This window comes from Chionomys nivalis, chromosome 24 (assembly GCF_950005125.1).
Source record: "Chionomys nivalis chromosome 24, mChiNiv1.1, whole genome shotgun sequence".
NCBI lineage: Eukaryota > Metazoa > Chordata > Mammalia > Rodentia > Cricetidae > Chionomys > Chionomys nivalis.
The window spans coordinates 13,693,882-13,715,476 of record NC_080109.1 but is presented as its reverse complement, the minus strand read 5'-3'; the positions used below and the strand labels follow the sequence as shown (position 1 = coordinate 13,715,476).

General features: G+C 37.8%; 1 protein-coding gene across 1 annotated transcript in view; it reads left to right on the top strand.

The window, feature by feature from the left end:
- Nucleotides 1–21,595, top strand: part of Rsrc1 (arginine and serine rich coiled-coil 1) — a 284,228-nt gene that overhangs the window by 10,953 nt on the left and 251,680 nt on the right. Inside the window, exons 2-3 of the mRNA XM_057756995.1 lie at nt 3,605–3,800; nt 4,232–4,357. Coding sequence (XP_057612978.1) covers nt 3,607–3,800; nt 4,232–4,357 — 320 coding nt within the window. The 5' untranslated portion in view covers nt 3,605–3,606. The remainder of the gene's footprint in view (nt 1–3,604; nt 3,801–4,231; nt 4,358–21,595) is intronic.

Sequence of the window (21,595 nt, the reverse complement as noted above, 5' to 3'; positions counted from 1 at the left end):
TTTTGTAGTTCTAAATCCTTAATCAGTTTTTTATTTCTTAAAACTTGGTTAATTTATCTTGTCTGCTGTTCCCTGTTGTCTTCTAGTCTGTCTGTCTCTGTCTCTCTCTTCTCTCTATCTCTCTGTCTCTCTGTCTCTGTTTCTCTCTCTCTTCCCAAGATAATTTCTCTGTGTAGCCCTGGAACTCAGAGATTCACCCGCCTCTGCCTCCGGAGTGCTGGGATTAAAGGTGTGCACCACAATCATCTAGGTGTCTTCTAGTTTATTCATCCTTGTGAACTTACTTTCTTATTCTTTTACTTATGCTCCAGATTTAGATATTTGTTTATTTTTAGACCTGGCTGGCCTCCTACTTGTGGAAATCCTCCTGCCCCATCTCCCATAGGCTGGGTTTACAGGTATGCTTGACACTTCAGTATTTTTTAAATAAGAATATAAAATCCTGGCGATTCAGTATTTTCTAAATGAGAGTATTCAACACCTAATAAGAAGTCATTTTAATTTAAATACTTCTTTGAGGAAAAGAAAAGTTGTATGTTTTTGTTTTTTGGCACATGGTTGCACTATGCAACCCTGGGTGGTCTGGTAACCTGAAACATTATGCAGACAAGGTTGGTCTTGACCTCACAGAGCTCTGCCTGTCTCTGCCTCCTGAGTGCTGGTTTTCAAAAATGTGTGCTACTACACATGTCAATCTGTCAGTTCTTAAGGTGAAAATAACAGAGAAAAAAAGGAAGAAAAAGCCAAGAAGCAAAAAAGTGTTATCACCCTTGAATTGGGTATATATTTTATATATTTAAAAATATATACACATACAGGGATATCTAATGTAGATGTAGTATATATGTAGATCTACAAATGAATATCATATACATATGTGTATGAAAATATGTATCTGTGTACATTGGACATACATGTATATGTGTTCATTTTATGAATATATATAATTTTATAAACATTTTTAAGTGGAAAGGATCATGCTGAACTTTTATTCAGGGCTGATTTTATTCAGTTTGGAAGCTGGCTAAAGGATGTTAGCGATTTACTCAAAGTTTGAAACCCAAGGCTTCTCAGTGTCTGCTGGGCATGAATTGTGTGCTTGCTGTGGAAGCCTGATGACTTGAGTCTGATGCTCACAGGCCACGGGTAAAGGAGAAGATCAACCCCCGAAAGTCGTCCTCTGACTTCCACATTACACTAAGGTGCATCCTTGACCACACACACACACACACACACACACACATATAAAATACACCAATAATAAAAAAGAATTTTAAGAAACTATATTTACAAATATTTAATTTTGGTTCTAGATAAATTATTTAAAGTTTTGATTTAGCCCTAGCAGAAATGTTTATACTGAAATTGACCCAGAGGTCATGAATCATTTGATAATTCTCAAAACAAAACAGTATTTTAATACACTATTTTATTTATAGTCATGACATTTAACTTGTTTTAAGTAATTACTAAAGTAAAATATGACATTCGATCTAATTATTTCATAGGATGAATCCTACTTTTTAATGATACTGTAAGGTAACTAGTAATTATTTTATCAAGAAAGTATTGCACATGAGACTCTCAAGGCTACCTTTATAGTAATTCAAGGTTCTGATTGTCTAATTCCTGAGTATCAGGATCTGGCATCCTTTCTTTCCTCTTTTGTACACTAAATATACAACTATGACCATAACTATGTAGAAAGTCTTCAGAAAAAGAAGGTTATGTTTTATATTTTGAAACAATATATTTAATTATTTCAGTGCTATTAAGGTAATAAAAAGTATTAATTACCTTCTGGGGAAGTGGAGTTAGGAATTCATCTTTTAGATCAGAGTAATGATGGTGAGGTTGAAGCTGCTAGTGATGCTCCCCTACCTTTAATCCCAGCCCTTGGAGGCCACCTGTGGTGACCTAGTAAGAACCTGTCTAACAAACAAGCAAACGCCCAAGGAGCAAAGTCTAGACCCTGGGCTGTGGTAGCGGTTAGTTTGGAGCTGCCCCACCCACCATGCAGTTTCCATCATGCAGTGCCTGCTCTGCAGATGAGGGGCGCTTTTGATTGTTGTGATGCCAGCTGAAGACTGGGTTTCTAGTTGGGTAGTTCTCTGATATCTGGGCAGGTGTGGTGAATTCTCATAGCCGCATTCAGTTATCCTGTTATGTCTGCTTGTGCTTTGGCCTGAAAGAACTGCTCTTTTAGGGGATGCTTCTGAACCATTCTTGCATTTTGGAAATCCTTATAAGGAACTATTTTCTTTTTGATTTTTTTTTCTTGTTTTCTCTTTACATATTCATTTTAATTTTTATTTCTATTACGTGTTTTCTTATAGCTCCTCCATAGATACAATATAATGATGCTGTAATAAAATGTTCATGAATTTTTTTTTTTTGAGACAGATTGTATACCCCAGGCTAGCTAGCCTTCTCTCTTTGTCTCTGTGTCGCCAAGGACGACCTTAAACTTCTGATTCTCTTGCCCCCACCTCCCAAGTGCTGGCATTCTAGGCATCACCAACACTCAGAGGTTATGCAGTATGGAGAGCCTACTGCCTCTTGCTTATTAGACAAGCAGTTTCTAGCTAAGCTACATGCCAAGCCCATGCATTTATCTTTCTTTTAATAAAAATTTCAGTTATATTTCTAGAAGTAGGATTGTACTGTCAAAAAAAGCATGAACATTCTTTTTACTTTTTAAATTCATTTGCTGACTGATTTCTGAAAGACTCATACCAAGCTAGTTGTGTGGAAAGAGCTGGCTGCCTTCCCAGTAACCATCAACTTTGCTACTTGAGTTCGCATTTCTTTCCTCAGTTTCAGAAGTGAAATGAATGATAATAGTGCATTGTTTCATCTGTACTTCCATAATGACTGATGAGCTCTTCCCTTTGAAATATCTAGAACTCAGGGCCTGTGGAACTGACTCAAAGGACCCGGGTTCAATTCCCAGCACCCACATGTAACTCACAACCCAGTCCCAAGGAATCTAATACCATCTTTGGACTCCATGGGCACTGCCTTCATGTGGTAAACTGACACATATTCAGACAAACACTTATACACATATAATAGAACTAAGTAAAATCTTAACAACAAAAAAACCCTTTAAATAGTTAGAACTCAACTTGAAAAGTATGACTCTAAAGTGCCTTTCATCTTCAGGGAGTTTAAAATGGACGACTAAATGGTTCATTACTAAGTAAAACGTCATGCTCTGAATGATAAGGACAACTTAAACTGTCAGAAAATTGATATAATCAACTTTCTTTAGGATTGATATTCAAAAGATATTCAAAAAAGTTGGTGCAAATTCAAGTTGTTTAGAATGTGTAAAACGTTCATTGATATACTACAAAATTGTGTTAAAGCTATTTCACATAGCTAGGAAAACATTTTACTTTAAGAAGCTTTAAGATGTAGCTGGATACGGGGGTCTACCCCACTAGTTTCAGCTACTCTGGCATGGCAGGAAAATCAGTGGATCCAGAAGTTCACAGCCAATTTATGGAGCATAGTTACTATTTTTATTTAAGTTTAAAAAGTTGTCTTGAATTTCATTTGTTGTGTTACTAAGTCAGGATTTTTTATTGTAACCTTGTAGAAATGGGGCGCCGGTCATCAGACACCGAGGAAGAAAGCAGAAGCAAGAGGAAAAAGAAACACCGCAGACGCTCCTCTTCCAGCAGCTCTTCAGACAGCAGGACATACAGCCGCAAGAGGGGCGGGAGGAGGCCACGGTCCGAGTCCAGGTCCTGGTCTAGAGACCGGCAGCCTCGCTCACACTCTTATGAGAGAAGGTCAGTGCTCATGATTTCTGTTTATGTGCTAGAAACAGTAAGGTTCTTAAAAAGTCATGTTATTTTGTGTGTTTAATTTTGTTGGCTAAAATAATTTTCTTTTAGTAGTTAGTACTTAGGGCAAATCCCAATCCAGAGGTTTTCTTTTCATTTTTTGTCTAATCAGTTCAAGCATCTATATCCTTTGTATGTAAGCAAGCAGATAGAAGTTGGTATAGTTCTTATATTATCTGATGATATGATCCATAATATCTTAAATTGTACCCAGTCTGTCTGAATCATCCTTCTGGGTGTTGGAGATCAATAATGTTTTATGTCTTCTGTCTTCTTTGAGGAAAGAACGAAACAACAAAAATGAGACAATTTTAGATTCCCTCTTAATGCTTACAGCCCAGACTTTGCACTGCGGTGACGCTCATGGTTTCTTTCAGACGCAGGCACAGGTCCAGCAGCAGCTCTTCTTATGGCTCCCGAAGAAAACGAAGTCGAAGTCGTTCCCGGGGTCGAGGGAAGTCCTATAGAGTTCAGAGGTCTCGTTCCAAAAGCAGAACAAGAAGGTATGCAAGTGCTGCTTTGTAGCAGGCCCTTTCCGGATCAGTGGCTCACAGTAGCGGTGGCTCACAGTAGCGGTGGCTCACAGTAGCGGTCCTTCATTTTTACTTGGGTTCTACAATCTGACTGCGGCAGATGGCAGGTCTACTGTTCTCTTGGAGACTGCTCCTGCAGGTGTCATTATATGATGGCTTTATTGGAACTTGATGGTTCAGTGTAAGCTCACTCAGGTGTCTTGTGTTTGTTTCTGGCTGTGGCTTCTCATTCTCTGATTGATGGTGGAAGATTCTGAAGAGGAAAGACCAGGAATCACTAGGTTCATAACTAACATGCTGTGGTATGGACTGAACATTTATGTCTTTCCAAAATTTGTTAAGGCTTCTGTCCCTGGTGTTTCTGTTTGTAGATAGGCTGTTATAGAAGTAATGAAGGTTAAATGAGGTTATCTTGTTGGGGCCCTAATCTGATAACGCTGTTGACCCTATCTGAAGAGGAAGTGAGGGGCTGGAGAGGTGGCTCAGCAGTTAAAGGTATAGTTCACAGCTTCCTGTAACCGCCAGCACTGAGATACCCGCACATATGTGGCATTCATGTATACAGACACATAAAGATAAGAGTGTAAACCTTAAAAAAAGAAGAGGATAGGGGAGAAGAGATCTTTCCATTTGTCCTACATAAGCTCAGAGCGTGTCATGGGAGGGCCCAGTGAGATGGCTGCCCTTTACAAGAGAGAAAAGAATCTCACAGAGAACTAAACTATCTGGCATGTTGGTTTTGAACTTACAGTCTACCCAAGAAAATACATTTCTTGTTATTTGACATTGCCCCCCCCCCCCGCGTGTGTTTTATTTATTACATGTGTAAACCACTCTGTATAATACATTTTTGTTCTAGTATATCCCCAGAGTTCCAGGGTTTTATTTTTATTTGCATATATTCTTCAAGTTTTTTTTTGCCATCATCTCTACTTTGAAAATACTTTCTACTCTTTAATGTTCAGTTCTATATGACCCTTAATTCTTTTTATTGATTTTTATCTTTTCTCCCCAAGTCAAATTCAACTCATCTTTTTTTTTTGAACACTGATGTGTAACAATTACGAATATGTGATCTCAGTTTTTTTTGGTTTTTTTTTTTAAAGATTTATTTATTATGTTTACAACATTCTGCTTCTATGTATGCCCGCACACCAGAGGAGGGCACAAGATCTCAGTACAGATGGTTGTGAGCCACCATGTGGTTGCTGGGAATTGAACTCAGGACCTCTGGAAGAGCAGCCAGTGCTCTTAACCTCTGAGCCATCTCTCCAGCCCCGTGATCTCAGTTTTAATTAAAATGCATGGGTATTTTTCTTGGTCTTATATCAGTTCTGCCATAGGCACTGTACTGCAATCATGGAGACTTTATAGCATATTTTAATTTTTAGTAGGTTTAGTCTCCCAATTCTTTACCTGTTCTTTCCGAGTGATTACCTGGTGACGTTTTATATGAATATAAGTTTGCTGCTAAGTCACCTAGTTCTGTTATAAAAGCCTGGTATTATTTTTAGTCAGATTTTATCAGATTTACAAGCTACAGTCACTCCATACTTCTCTTACGCTAAGTTCTATTTAGAGCAGAGTCTAGTTTTATTTTATTCTTATAAGGACTATTGTATTCCTCAGAAAACAAACATATTGTTCATTTCTTGTTAAATTTATCCCAAAGTACTTTAACTTCTTATTACTATTACACATGGGGATATATAGGATATGTAACTATTTGTTATTTTTATATATGAAATCTATGGAATTCATACTAATCTTATATCCTATGCCACTCAGTTCTTTTACTGTTCCAGTTTCTGTGTGCCTCTCTAGGGCTGTGTATAAACAGAAGTGTTCTGCGTCTCTAATTCTCGTCCTCTTCTTTCTGTTATCTGATTGTATTGCTTTTAACTTCTAGGATAATACGGAACAGCATTGGAAAGGATATAATTTTTTTTCTGTGACTTTTGAAAAAATGTCTGTATTTCCTGTCTTCAGGCTTATAGTATGCACATTTTTCTATTTTAAGAGAGTGCCCATCACCCTTTCTCCACTAGAAATGGGTTCTGAGTGTTGAATTTTCTTGAAGCTTTTTTTATCCAGAAATGATTCCCCCAGATCTCTTGAGGAACCAATGTTGCTTTTTCTGGAGTAAACCTCAGTTGATCTAGATTTGTTTTTTTCTTGGTGTGGTAGAAGAGTTTGGTCTCTTTTTTTACTTTGTATTTTCCATTGATATTTATATGTGATATTTGTCTTTTCTGTACTACTTTTATTAAATCTAGCAACTATATTCTTTTCTGTTTCTTCACAAAGAGAACTCAGAGTTTTTCTTCATTTTCAATGCCCAGGAATAATTTGGGTCATTGTGACTCTTTCCTTGAGCTTTTGTAGACGGATGAGACAAACCCTCTAGGCCCAGTGCCGTCACGATACCTTTCTTCATTTCTGTAACAGAAATTGTACAGCTTGGATTTTATTTCATATGACCTACTTTTGATAAACTTTTCTTGTTTAGTACATTATCCATTTCATTTAGATTTTAGAATACGTGCGTAGGGATGCAGCGATGCGCAGCCAAGCACTGGCTGAGCTCCTGGAGCTGAACTGGAGACAGGGAGGAGGGATTTTATGAGCAGAATTGGGGGTCAAGATCATGACTGGGAAAACTACAGCGGCAGCTGATCCCCACCTAGTGAGAGCTCAGGGACCCTGGAATGACAGTTGGGGATCCTGTATGGGACCGAACTAGGCCCTCTGATTGTGAGTGACAATTTTGTGGTTTGGTCTGTTGGGGGAGCCCCTGGCAGTGGTAACAGGACTTACCCTGGGTGTATGAACTGGCTTTTTGTAGCCAATTCCCTGTGGGGAAACCTTGCTCAGTCTTGGTACAGGGGGAGGGGGTCTTGATCCTGCCTCAACTTGGTATACCAGACTTTGTTGATGCCCCAAGGGAGGCCTAACCTCCTCTGAGGAGTGGATGAGGGGTGGGATAGGGGAAGGTGGGAGGATAAGAGGGGGAGGGAGGGGGAACTGGGGCTAGTATGTAAAATTTAAGAATTTTTAAATAAAAATAATAAATGCCTAGAAGTCTACAAAATACGCTGTAAAGATTCTAGGCTTTTCTGCTATTTCAGTGCTTATTTTCCTTTTGTCTTTCATTAATTTCTTTATTATAACTTTTTTTCCTATTTGAATTATCTGGTAGATTACCAGGCATGATTAGTGCATGCATGTAATCCCAGCATGAAGGAGGCAGAAGTCATCCTCAACTTCAGCAAGTTTGAGACCAGCTTGGGCTACACAGACCTTGCTTCAAAAGACAACCACATTAAACAATAGATTTTGATTAATTATGGCTTCTGCTTTTCTGTTTTCTAAGTTATTGATTATTGCTTTTATTTGTATTTCTTATTCTGTACTTCATTTTTATTTACTTATTTTTCTAATTAAAAATAAATTTGTGTGTGTGTATGCATGAGCACGCTCATGCTGTGGCATGTGTGTGGAGGTCAGAGAACAACTTAGGGGCTGATTGCTTCATTCCACCTAATGGCTTCCAGAGATTGAATGCAGGTGTGGCTCTGAGCACCTCTCCCCACTGACCATCTCCCCAGCCCTTTTGTTTCCTACCTCTTGAACATCTACTGATAAAAGTGTTTAAGGCTACAAATTTTCCTGAAACCACTGCTTCAATTATATTTAATAGACTTTTCTCCCCCAAGATATTAAAATTTTCAAGTGTATAGCCAAGTTGATAATATAATTTTATATTGAATACTGATATAGTTACTATCTAGACATTTACATTAGCTTTCTACTTGACTTATCAAATACCTACTCATTTTTCCCTCTCTGCCCATTAAGTCATCATAAAGTTTGAATCCATTGTTTCAGACATCAGTATATATTCCCTTTAAATATTTTAGTATCTAACTACAGAGTTTAATATTTTACAAATTTTTCTTTTGAAAAGATACTTTAAAACATGTGGTAAAATTCATAAGTATTATAATGTACAATTCTAAGCATACATTTGCTGAGCTTGACAAAGGCACATACCCTTTAAAATAATAGACCTTTATCATTTTCTGATAGTTCACTCGTAACTTTTCTTAATTCCCGCTTGCCAAATGAACTGGAGCCACAGTCTTTGTTTCTTTGTGAGTAGATTAGTTTCACATGCCTGCAGTCATAAACAATGTACATTTTTGTTAAGGCCTCTTATTAACCATAGTACCTTTGAGATTTATTTACTTTATATATGTTGATAATTATGCCTTTCTGTTGTTGAATCTATTACATTTTATTGGAGAATTTTGTGTAAATGTAATCATATGGTAGTGATATTCTGCATGTGCCTTCTAGTCAGCTTAATGTTTTCATTTCTATATCAGTACCTGTTACTTTTATTGTTGAATGATAAATATATCATAGTTTATTCACACATATACTCATGTATACAATTTATGAATACTATACTAAAAGTTGTATTCATTATTGAAAATGGGGTATTAAAATCTCTGGGAGGCTGGCAGCAGGCTGGCAAGATGGCCTCAGTGGTAAAGGTTAGCCGTCAAGTCTGTTGTCAAGCCTGAGGTCCGGAGTCTGATCTCTGGGGCTCACATGGTGGAAGGAGAAAATCAACTCCCAGGAGCTGTCATCTGATCCCCACGTGTGCACCCTGACATGCCCATGCCCACACATAGGCACACAAAATAAGTAAATGGAAGTGGAATAAAATCTCTTATTGGAATTGTTGCTAATAGTCTTCATGTCATCTTTGTCAAATTTGCTTCATATATATGGGTTACCTGATGTTAAATGTATGGATGCTTAAAACTCCTCTGCCCTCCTGCTGAAAATGCCGACTTCTTGTAGAACAAACACCCTTCCTCTGTGACAGCCTTTACTTCCAGTCCGTGCTGTTTGATCCAAGTTTGGCCACTTCTAATCTTTTGGTTACCATGGATATTGAATATCTGTTTCCATCCTTTGTTGACTATATGTCTTTGTAGCGAAGGCTTGTCTTTTCAATGATCAGTCTGTTTCTGGTTTTCCTCACTCCCGCCTCCTATTACCTCCGTCTGCTCTGCCTTCATCCCTCCTTGTAAGCCACAGTCCTCTTTCCACGTTCATGTCTTGTTTTGTGACCCACTAATTTTAACCAGGATCATTTTGTGGCCAAGGTTGAAAACTAACCACTGGAGCCTCGTGTGCTCCCCATGGGCTACACAACCGAAGATAATCCAGGATCTTGGTAGCCAGTTGTTCAGCAGGGAGGAGCAGAGTCTCACACTCCTCTCAATTTGTGACTGGCTGCCGATAGGAACAGCTTTGTGTAGGCCCAATGCAGGCAGTCACAGCTGCTGTGAGGCCATGGGCGCAGTGGCCGTGGCATGCTCTGAGTAGTCTTTGCAGCCGTTCTTCCTGTCTTCAGTCTCTCCGTTCTCTCTGTTCTGTCCTTTGTGATGTTCCCTGAACTTCAGAGGGTCGTACAGATGACCTGTTTAGAGCTGAGCCCAGGGTTGTCACTTGCTCTTAGTATTTTGAACAGTCATGAGCCATCTGCCTTCACTGCAATTCATTGTAAAGAGAAGTTTCTGTGATTAAGGCTGAGAGTAGTCTTGTTTGTGGTTATAAACGTAAGTATGTATGTATAACGTAAGTATAAATGTAGCTTGGTTTGGTGGTGGTTTGAATGAAAATGACCCCCATAGGCTCATAGGGAGCGACACTATTACAAGTTGTGGCCTTGTTAGAGCAGGTGTGGCTTTGTTGGAGGAAGTCTGGGGATGGACTTTCAGATTTCAAATGTTCAAGCCAGTCTCAGTGACAGTGACACACTCCCTTCCTGCTGCCTGTTAATCCAGATGTAGAACTCTTGGCTCCTGCAGCACCATGCCCACTGCGCGCTGCCATGTTTTCTACCATGCTGATAATGGATTCAACCTCTGAACCTAAGCCAGCCTCAATTAAAAGTCCTCTTGGGGCTGGAGAGATGACTTAGCAGTTAAGAGCACTGACTGCTCTTCCAGAGGTCCTGAGTTCAATTCCCAGCAACCAGTTTGCCTCCATCTATAATGAGTTCTGGTGCCCTCTTCTGGTGCTCAGGCATACATGCAGACAGAACACTGTATACAAATAAATCTTAAAGACTATTTTCTTTATGAGTTGTGGTATCTCTTCATAGCAATAGGACATTAATTAAGAGAGGTTCCATTCCAATTTTCTTAGCCATTTCAGTTTGAGAATTTCTTTTAGCACACGTTTATCTGTAGGCACAAATTTGCCTTGTGACCTCAATGTCTTCAAAACCAAAGTTGTTCTTGGAATGTGTTTTTGTGCCCTCTCAGGTGTGGCAGGTAGGAGTGAGTTTACTTTAGCTGTTGTATGGAAAAAACATGTTTTTGCCATGTGCAGCTTGTCCTTTTGATTGAATGCCTTACTCCTGTGACTCTTTGTTTTTATTATTTTTGGGGGAGTGGGTGGGGAAATTGAAACAGGTTTCACTAAATAGCCCTCGCTTTCCTGGATCTTTCTCTGTAGACCAGGCTGGCTTCGAACCTACAGAGATCTGACTGCCTCTGCCTCCTGAATTCTGGGATTAAAGGTGTGTGCCACCACCTCCCGGGCAGCTCATGGGACTCTCATAAATTACCTCATGCTCTGAATATATCTTCCTGAGTCTGGTTAACCTCACTCAGGATGAAATTTTCTGCCACGATTAAAAGTGCTTTATGAAATACGGGACAATAGCTCAGTGATAGAGCATATGTTTAGCGTGCATGAGGCCCGGTTAAGACAAAACATAAAAAGAGAACCAACAATATGTTACATACCACTTTAGTACTGCAGTATTGTGTTTGTACGTTTACTTTTTCCAGTGAGCTTTCTCCTGTGTTCTTATGCTGCTGTCCAGGATTCTCTTGTTTGAGCTTGCAGGGCAGCTTTATTATTTATTGTAAGGCAGAACTAGCAGTGAAGAACTCCTTCAGCTTATTTGAGAAATTTTTATTTTTGCAATATAGTTTTGTGTATTTTAGAATTTTTAGTTGACAGTTTTGTCTTCTATCAGATACTTATATTTAGAAAAAAAATTCAGTCATTATTTCATCACATAAACTTTCTATCCTTTCTTCTTCATTTCCCACCCCACCGGAACACCCAAAGTACACATATTAATCTAGCTAATGATATCTCCTATATCCCTTCATTTTCTTCACTCAGTTTTATAATAGGCTGTCCTGGAGCCTACTATTTAGACCCTTCTCATGGTTCTACTCTTTAATACAGTTCCTCACACTGTGAAACCATAAAAGCTTCATATCTGTAATTTTGCCTCTGTTATGAATCATAATGTAAATATCTGTGTTTTCCATTGTTCTTAGGTGACCCTATGAAAGGGTCCTTTGACTCTTCCCTACCCCCTGAAAAGGGCCACTATCCACAGGTTGAGAACCACTGATGTAGAGCGTGACAGCCTTCAACTCAGTTTCTTCTGCTTGTTCTTCTAGATGGCTGGGATTCTATTTTTAGATGGTTGATTTGGTTGAATTGCTTTATTTTTATATCAGTCTTAGAATTTTGAATTCTATGGTTCTGTAAAGTAGGTAGTATTGTTTGCATATCCATATGCATTTAGAGTCAGCTTGGCATTTCTTCAAGTCTGCTGGAATTGGGGGTGCAGCTCATTGAGTGATTAGGATGGAAGAACTGTCCTAATCGTGTATTGGGTTTCCAGTTTTGAGCGTAGTGTACATCTCTAGTCTTTCTTTAGTTTCTCTCAATAATGTAGTTGGTTTTCAGTCTAAATATTTTTATGTTGTTTTACCTAATGCTGCTTTGACTAGGTAACTGACAAATGGCTTAAACAATGTAAACATTTTCTCATAATTGGTTGGGTTCGGGTGAGGGCTCTTTTTGTGGATCATAGACGACCATCTTCTTGCTTTATTTTCCTCTTGTAGTGGAGAATACTGCAAAAAGAAGCAATCTTTATCTTGTTTCTTTTATCAGGACACTAATCCCACTGTAAAAGGTCTCATTCTCTGAAACTGATTACTTCCCAGAGACCCCCTCTCCTGATACCATAGAGAAAAGATCAGAGCTTGTACACATTCATTTTTAGGAACTGTGTTAGCATTCTGTTGCTGTGAAGAGACACCATGAGCACGGCAGCTCTTATAAAGGAAGCATTTGATTGGGACATGCTTACATTTTCAGACTTCTAGTCTGTTGTCGCCGCGGTGAGAAGCATGGTGGCGTGCGGGCAGACATGGTTCCAGAGAAGTAGCTGAGACTTCTGTGTCTGGATCTGCAGGCAGCAGGGACAGGGAGACACTGAGCCTGCCCTGGGCTCTTGAAACCTTAAAGCTCACTCCCAGCCATACTTCATAATCTTTTCAAATAGTGCCACCTCTTGGTCAGTAAGCATTAAAATCTATGGGGGCCATACTCATTCAAACCACCACAGGAATATACAATTAATGTATAGCACACATTTCATTATATTTATTTCCTATTTTCATGCTATTGAATGTTGACTTATATCTACTCTTAAATAAAAGATAAATTCTGGACATGGTGGCACATGCCTATAATTCCAGCACTTGGGAAGCGGAGGCAGGAGGATCAGGATGTAAAAGTCATTCTTGCTTATATAGCAAGGAGTCTGATGCCTGTCTGGGCTACAGAAGACTCCGCTTCAGAAAACCCAAACCAAAAATATAATAACAAATATGTATGAATGAATATATATGGATTTATATATTGGTGAAAAGAGAAACTGCAGGCTGACCTCTGCTGCATGGGCTACACGTAACGACTTGGGCTACGTGAGACCCTGCCTCAAAACAAACAACAAAAACAACAACACAATATTACAAAGATTATTACCATGGCTATATCTAGCATGGGATTGGAGGTCAGATAGAGGCGAGCTCTTTTTTAAAGTATATTTTTAACACAAATTGAAAAAAATTCAAGAGACCGTAGTTGCTATTAGTTTGCCATTTTATACATTTTTCTACAGTATGTATTTGATACCTTTTTAATTATGAAATAATGAGCTAAATCAAAATAAAAAAGAACATCGAAATATTTTAAGATTGACTTTTTCAATTATTTGCCAATATGTAGACATACAGTTAATTTTATATTATGTATTATATACTTTTTGCATTTTGTTTTGTGTATTTTCTGTTTATTCTATGATCTGTAATTTTGCTGCTCTTGAAGAGTCTTTAGGATTTTCTCTGAGAACAGTTTTATTGTCTGATAAGTAAAGAATTTTTTTTCCTATCTGTCCTGAAACTCATTCTGTAGACCAGGCTGGTCTTGAACTCCCAGAGATCCATCTGCCTCTGCCACCAGAGTGCTGGGGTTAAAGCAGTGCGCCACCACCACTCAGCAGGGAAGGGTTTTATTCTCCTGTTTGAACTGTTTATGTCATCTTCCATTTCTGTGTATAGTATTGTTCATGGTGGTGGTGAAGAGAACTGGTGGGATGGTGGTCATTCTTGCAGTTTTTTCTGTCTTAGAAAAATATTTACTTTTATCTTTAACAATATTAACAATAGTCTTTTTTTTTGTAAACTGGTTACCTTTAAGACTGAAGAAAAAATCCATATTTTGAGCTTGCTGAGAAAGTTTTTAAAAAATATTAATTGGTATTGATTTTTGTTAGTTTATTATCTTTTGAAATAAACTATAGTTTATTTTCCAATGTATTGTCATGATTTTTTGTCCTACCTCTTGAAGACTGGTCTGGTCTGACTTTGGTGGTCATTTGTGTTTATTGAAGATTAACTACACAGCTAATTTTCTTTTCTTTGTTTTTGGGATGGTCTGTCTCCGTGTTGCCCTGCCTGATTTCAGACTCCTGAGGTCAGGTGATCCTCTTACGTCAGTCTCATAGGTAGTAGATCACGACTTGTCCTACCATGCCAGTTCTCATTATAATTTTTTCTATTTAAAACTTATATTTTATTTATTCATTTAGAGAGTGTGTTTGTGTGTGTGTGTGTGTGTGTAGTGTGTCTGTGTCTCTGTGTGTCAGAAGACATTGAACCCAAGTCTTCAGACTTGACAGCAAGTATATTTGCCCTCTGAGCCATCTGGTCAGCCCTGATTTTCCTTTTCATTTCCTAATTTAGATAGGGCAGTGCAATTACTACATTAATTGCATTAATAGTATAATTTATTAAATTATGTTCAGAAGACCCCTTGTGTGTATGTGTTATTTTAGTATTTATTTATTTTAGTTTTTCAAGACAGGATTTCTCTGTGTAGCCCTGGTTGTCCTGGAACTCTTTGTAGACCAGGCTGGCCTTGAACTCACAGAGATCCACCCGCCTCTACCTCCCAGTGCTGGGATTAAAAGTGTGTGCCACCACTGCCTGTTTTAGGATTTAAATAAAAACATTTCATCATAAATCAGCACCTCCCAGACAGATATTCTCTATTATTCAGTTTCAATTTTTTTTTTCGCATGAGTCATTATCTTCACTAGAGACATATTTTGCTTTTGGAAGATCTCAGAGTTTTCTTAGAACAAGTTAACTAGAGACACTAAGCAATAGGTGAGCTCTGGGTTTGCTTGAGAGATCTTGCACCCCTGAGTAAGAGAGAAGAGCTGTGAAGTGTGGTTCCTGACATCAGCCTCTGGACTCCACATGCATGTCTTTCCCCACACATGTCTGCATAAGCAAACATGCATCCCCACGCAGATAGGAAAATGGAGTAAAAAGGAAAAAAATGTGTTCTCTAAACCATGCATATGAAAGTTATAAGAATCCCAGCACTCGGGAGGCAGAGGCAGGCAGATCTCTGTGAGTTCGAGACCAGCCTGGTCTACAGAGCTAGTTCCAGGACAGGCTCCAAAACCACAGAGAAACCCTGTCTCGAAAAACAAAAACAAAAACAAAAAAAAAAAAAAAGAAAGTTATAAGAGAAGATGTTGATTATTGTATGTTAGAGAAAGGTATGGAAATTTCCTTAGTAATATACAGATAGAACAAATAATTATTACTAATTGAAAGGAATGCAATATATTTTCAGGAAATGTATTTATCTAATAAGATTTGTTTCAAAAGCACTTTGTAGCGGGGCTTATTGATATATACCTATAATCTTAGCTCTCTGGAAAGCAAGACTGGAAGGTAACATGTTCAAGGCCAGCCTAAGCTACATAGGTTGTCTCAAAAAATGATCACTAACTACTATCACTACTAAAAACAAAAATTGAGGCTCATTTGTAAACTATAAAGTAAGCATACTGTTTTTGTAAATACATAGTTTCAAATTTTTCTTTATACTACCCATTAAAACATAGTCATGAATTTGCTTCTATTTCATTGGGTTTTAGTGGAAAGGTCTGATTCTCATATTCCCCACGTGTTTGTCTAAGGAACAAAAGACAACATTTCTGATCATCTAATTTTCTCTATATTCCGCTTTTGAATATTAAATAGAAAGGTTGGATTACATATTAATATAGTAATCTTTGTCTCTTCTTAATTTGAACAATATTGATTTTCTTCAGTTCAAATTTAGATTAAACTCTTTGGAATCATAAAATTATTATTGTACTTCATATGAAACAAATGATCTTTATTCACATAAGCTCTAAATAAATATCGGGGACTCAATTTTATACGGGATGGTCTTTTCTTGTTTTTGTATTATTTCTCTCATACTTCTATTGATTTTAATGGTTATTTTCTAATCAGTGAATAAATTGAAACCTCTTTTGTATTCATTGTTTACAACCCATTAGTGTGTCCACGGACAAGAATCAAAGAGACCCACTAAGAAACTCTCAAGCGTCTAAGATCATGTGCTGATGTCAGCTTAGGTAAAGGCTCAGCTATGGATTTTATACTTGGAAGGTCTTGGTTTTGAAATGAGTAGACCTTGAGTTCTGGAATATTCATATACCTGAAAATAGAAGAGGGGGTGAGGGGAGAATTTAAACAACGTTGTACTTTTTCATTGTGTGTTCTCATTCCTGCTTTAGTTTTTATTGTGATCATATTAAATATTCAATTAGGTCTTTCTATAGTTTAAAATACCCTTGGAATAATTATTAAATTTAGAGAAACATTTAAATAAGAATGTTTTAACATCTAATTATGAAAATTATAGAAATGATACAAATGGTTGATTTCTCACTTTTATTCTTTTTTAACCTATTGATTCTTGTTTTGCTCACATCTGAAAATAAGAGCAAAATGTGTGCTTAGAGAGCAATTATTTTATTTTATTGAGGACATATCTTTAAAGTCAAGAAGTGAAGCCGCTTGGTAATGCTATAAATTTGAAACTGTCCTACAGCAAGAAACTACGATGCAAATATGACTTAATAAGATCACAAACTGAATTTCAGTGAAACAACCAAGATTTACATTAAATTAGGAATTTTAAAACTGATTTAGTTTGTTTTACTGAGCATTTGCTTAATAACATTTTGCCTTCTTGCAATCTTTTTAAAGACAATAATTCGTCTGTGAAATGCAGCCACATCTTCAGTAGAAAAATTGAAAGTAACAGCTCACTTTCTGAAACCACACATATAGCGATATAAAGAAATATTTCAGCTCTACAAAATTTAATAAATCATCCCATTTCCTAATTTGATCATATTAGATGCTGATGTGGAAGAAGCATTTCAAATACCATCTCCTCATTAATATACATCAGTCTGGGGAATAGAATGGAATACTTATGCAGGGATGTCACAGTTACTGTTTCTTAGTTTACTAAGTGGAACAGGTTGATGTGATACCGAGTGCTATTTGTCAATGTCTTGTTAAAATGGTTTGGGTCGAGTTATGGAGTCCAGAAAGACGGCGGCTGATAAATCAAAAGTGGATTGAGTGGACAGGAGGCAGTGATTGATACTGTGACAGGATATGAAGAAAGGAACCTTGATACAAGCATGCATGATATTGAATATGAGAAAGGAGATGGCCCTGGAGTATGGATATTATTCAAGGAAATGAGAATAATATTATCATCCTGAAAATATTGCTGGGTGAAGATTAGGATACTTCTTATTAGAGCATAATACTTTGCCAGAATGGTAGGGATAAATGTATGTAAAAAATTATGTGAGAAGAATGTTTAACTTCTTAGTGGAGACTCTTGAATGTTTACTTGCTCTTAGAGATAGTTTTAGCATTTTTCCTAACTATATTATACACACACACACACACACACACACCACATTCACACACATACACACCACATTCACACACATACACACCAAAAATTTATAAATGTCCTAACTCCTGTGAAATTAAAACTTTTTAAAGATTACCTTAAAGAGCAATTACTACCACATATTGATTTCACAAAATGGATAAATTTCGTTGATAAATTCTGAAGGTAAGTAGTTCACTGTTACTCCATTTTCGCTCAGAATTATGTTGTTACTTCTTTCAAGTGAGAAACCGGCATTTTACCATTTCCAGCATTTTTTAGGTAGCTATTTTGAACAGAAAGTAGGAGATTCTTAACAGAAGGGTTTATTGCCTAAGGATCAAGGCTGTAGGTGCTGAGTAGTCTTTCCTGAATTATCATTGCGATGCAGTTGATGATGGGGACTCCTGGGGATCCTTTGGTTAGTCTGACTTTGTCCTTAACAAAGCCTAAGTAGGAAGAACTTTCCTTGCCAGCTTACTAGAAGTGTTCTGTAACAGAAGACAGAAGAAGAGGCTCTTTGGGAAGATATTTAGTTAACTTTTAAATTTTTTTTTATAAGATATACTCTTTTTAAGAGACACACTGTTGCTAGATAATTGTAGCTATAGTATTTGACTTTATTTTAAAAAATCTTCAGTGTTTTTTTCTTAAGTTCTTGATACTTTATTATTATTTATTATTATTCAGTTTTTGTTTCGTATTTAATGAAAAGTATTTGAAATGAGGCATTATTAAATACTTAGGTAACCTGAGTCATTGGGATTAGTTTATGGGTTTATTGACAGTATCTTTCCAGCCCTAAAGAGTCTGAAAATAATATGAAGAGTAATCCCTGATTTCCTAAGGCTAATTTCATTCAGTAAAAGCTTCTATTTTAGAGGTTATCATCCTCAATATTTGAAAAACCAGGTAGATACATATTTATTTACCTGTTTATTTGTTAGACGACTTCTCATTATGTAGCCCTGGTGGTCCTAAAACTCACCAGGCTGTTTTCAAACTTACAGAGCTTGGACTGACTCTGTCTCCTGAGTGCTAGGATTAAAGGTGTGTCCTCTGCCCATTGCTAACATTTATATTCTATTTATTTATTTATTTATTTAGGTTTATTTTGGTTTATTTATTTATTTTTCGAAACAAGGTTTTTCTGTAGCCTTGGTGCCTGTCCTAGAACTAGCTTTTGTAGACCAGGCTGGCCTTGAACTCACAGAGAGATCCGTCTGCCTCTGCCTCCCGAGTGCTGGAATTAAAGGTGTGCGTTGCCACCACCCGCTCAACATTTATATTCTTTATTGTGTTATTCAGTATGGAAAGTCCTTTTTTTCTCCCTCTTTTGGTGTTAAGATTATACCCAGACAAGCACCCTACCACAAAGGGACCTTTTTGGCTCTCCCAAATTAGTTTCTTTTTAGTGAACATTTAAGACAGGAAAAACAGTCATTTCCAAATTATTCAGTTCTTATTTATAGTTTTCTGGAGTTTCTCCTTTAGGAGTTTAGAATACAACACAAAGTATTGATAAGGTCAAAGTGAGTGTGGAACCTTGGATAAGTTTGGATGCTGAGTTTTTAGGTTAGAAGGTTATTTTAAATTAGGAGCATAAGTCACTTAATGACAATAAATTTTTGAGAAATGTATTATTAGGCAAATTTGTTGTATGAACCCCAATAGAATGCACTTTCACAGACCTAGGTGGTGTAGGTCAGTCAGTTGACATGGCATCTTGGTGCGTTCAGAAGATGCAGTAAACAGGTGGTATGTAACACTGCTGTCTGCAGATAATGACATGCTGTTTATATAGTAACCCCCTTTTTATTCCCCGAAGCCGAGGACCGAACCCAGGGCCGTACGATGTACCACTGAGCTAAATCCCCAACCCCAGTAAACCCCTTCTCTAACCAGAAGTCCATTTAGATTGAAGTAATAAAGCACACAGCATCCTAAGCACATAAGCTTGTAACATGGCTGTCATTACAAGCGTTACACACTTTACATAGCTTTGTATGCCTTATTATTCTACTGGCTCAACAGTCCACCAACATGTGTGATACATTGAACTAGGAAATTAGTTTATGGCTTTGATAGTAAGTTTTCAACTGTTAGAATCCTATTGGGTTATCTTGTATATGCAGTTCATTGGTGACACAAATACCTATGTGGCATGTGTCTGTTTGTCTGGGATCAGCAAGCTGAGACAGCAAGTCAGTTTCAAGGATACCAAGCAGGAGTAGCTGAACTCACTCCCTACCTGCTACAGTGTGGTGATTTTATATCTGCTTTTTACTAAGGGTGTTTGTGTGTGTGTGTGTGTGTGTGTGTGTAGATCATGCAGTGTTAATAGAGGTTGTGAGTGAGACCCGGACGAGAAAGCTGAACAGCCTTGATTTTGAACAGGTAGCACCCAGTACAGGACCTGTCAGTTTGAGATTTAAAATCTATTCTGTTTCTGTAGGTACACTTTTAAGTAAAAAGGGGGTATTTCTGTTGTTCTCTCATTTATTTTAGCTAAAGCATATTTATAAAATTTGCTCAAAATAAAGAAAAAAGCCCAGCTGATGGGTCTTAGCAATGTTTTAACATTTCCTAGACCAGATCCAGAAGCAGTTTGCACTGATATTCAAAGCAGATGGAGCTTTAATTATTAGTCCTATGGAATTAATGAGTGCCATTATAAAGCAGGTGCTCTCTCTTTACTCCACCCTACTTCCCTATCATGTTGCTTTAATTAGGACTTCCTGGCTTATTCCAAATATCCAAATTGGACAAGAGATAAACTGTTAGGTATTAATTCTGAAATCCTCTGGTTTTTAGTAAAAGACTCAGCGGTGTGTTTGACTAAGATGCTAATGCTATGAAGCAGGGCTTTGCCGTATTTCTCAGGCTGGCCTCAAACTTGGCATCCTTCTGCCTCAGCCTCCTGAGTGCGGAGATTATATGTGTGTCATCATACCTTGCTTAGAGTCAAGACTTTTTCTAGGTCTGTAGTGTTGTGCTGATGAAATAAATGAACAGTATTACTTTAGATTAGCTTTAAGACTCTGTGAGTGTGAGGGTGGTATAAGTGTAATGTATACACACTCACGTTTGTGCACATTGGGGAGGTCAGAGGACAAAGTCAGGCATGCTGCTGCTGTCATTCTTGGCTTGATTCTTTTAGACAGAGCCTTTTACTGCAACCTGGCTGCTGGCCAGCCAACACAAGCGATCCTTCACTCTGCCCTGCCACAGCCTGGCATTACAGGTGTGCATGTGGCCACTCCCCCTCTGTGTGTGAGTGCTGGGATTGGGCCTCAGGCCCTCCTGCTTGCACAGCAAGTCCTCTTACCCAGTAAGCCACCTCTCCAGCCCTCAGTATTAAGACTGTTTTAGTCTAATTAATTTGCCTCATTTTCACAGATTATTCAGATTTTTAGTTCGCAAGAGAATTATGTTCTATAGTGACAAAGTAGATGACTTTAAACAAACGTTTTTTTTTTTTTTTCCAGCTTTTAAACTGTAGTTCCAGGCTGGAGAGATGGCTCAGAGGTTAAGAGCACTGTCTGTTCTTCCAGAGGAGATGGGTTCAATTCCCAGCACCCAAATGGCAACTCACAACTGTCTCTAGCTCCAGTTCTAACACCTTCACAGAGATATACATAAAGGCAAAACGCCGACATACTTAAAGTAAATAAATAAATAAAAAGATTAAACTGTAATGTCATTCTGGCTCCTCAGTAGCTGATTCCTATCAAATTATTTTGTGCCCAGCTACAATTAGGGCCCAGATTTCTATATACACTGCATCTGGGCCCTGAGCAGTCCTGTCTGAAGACTCCTGAATTGATTGAATAGCCCTTTGTCACTAAGCTAAGTTAGGGTTACTTCTCAGGTTTTTCAGCCAAGTTTGCCTTCTGTGCACAGTAGGGCTTTGGCCCCAAACCAGCTGAGTGGATGAGGTGTCCGTTTTGATTTTTCTTGACTTTTTCACATTGATATAGAGAGCTAGAAACGGACTGTTCTTTATGCAGTGTT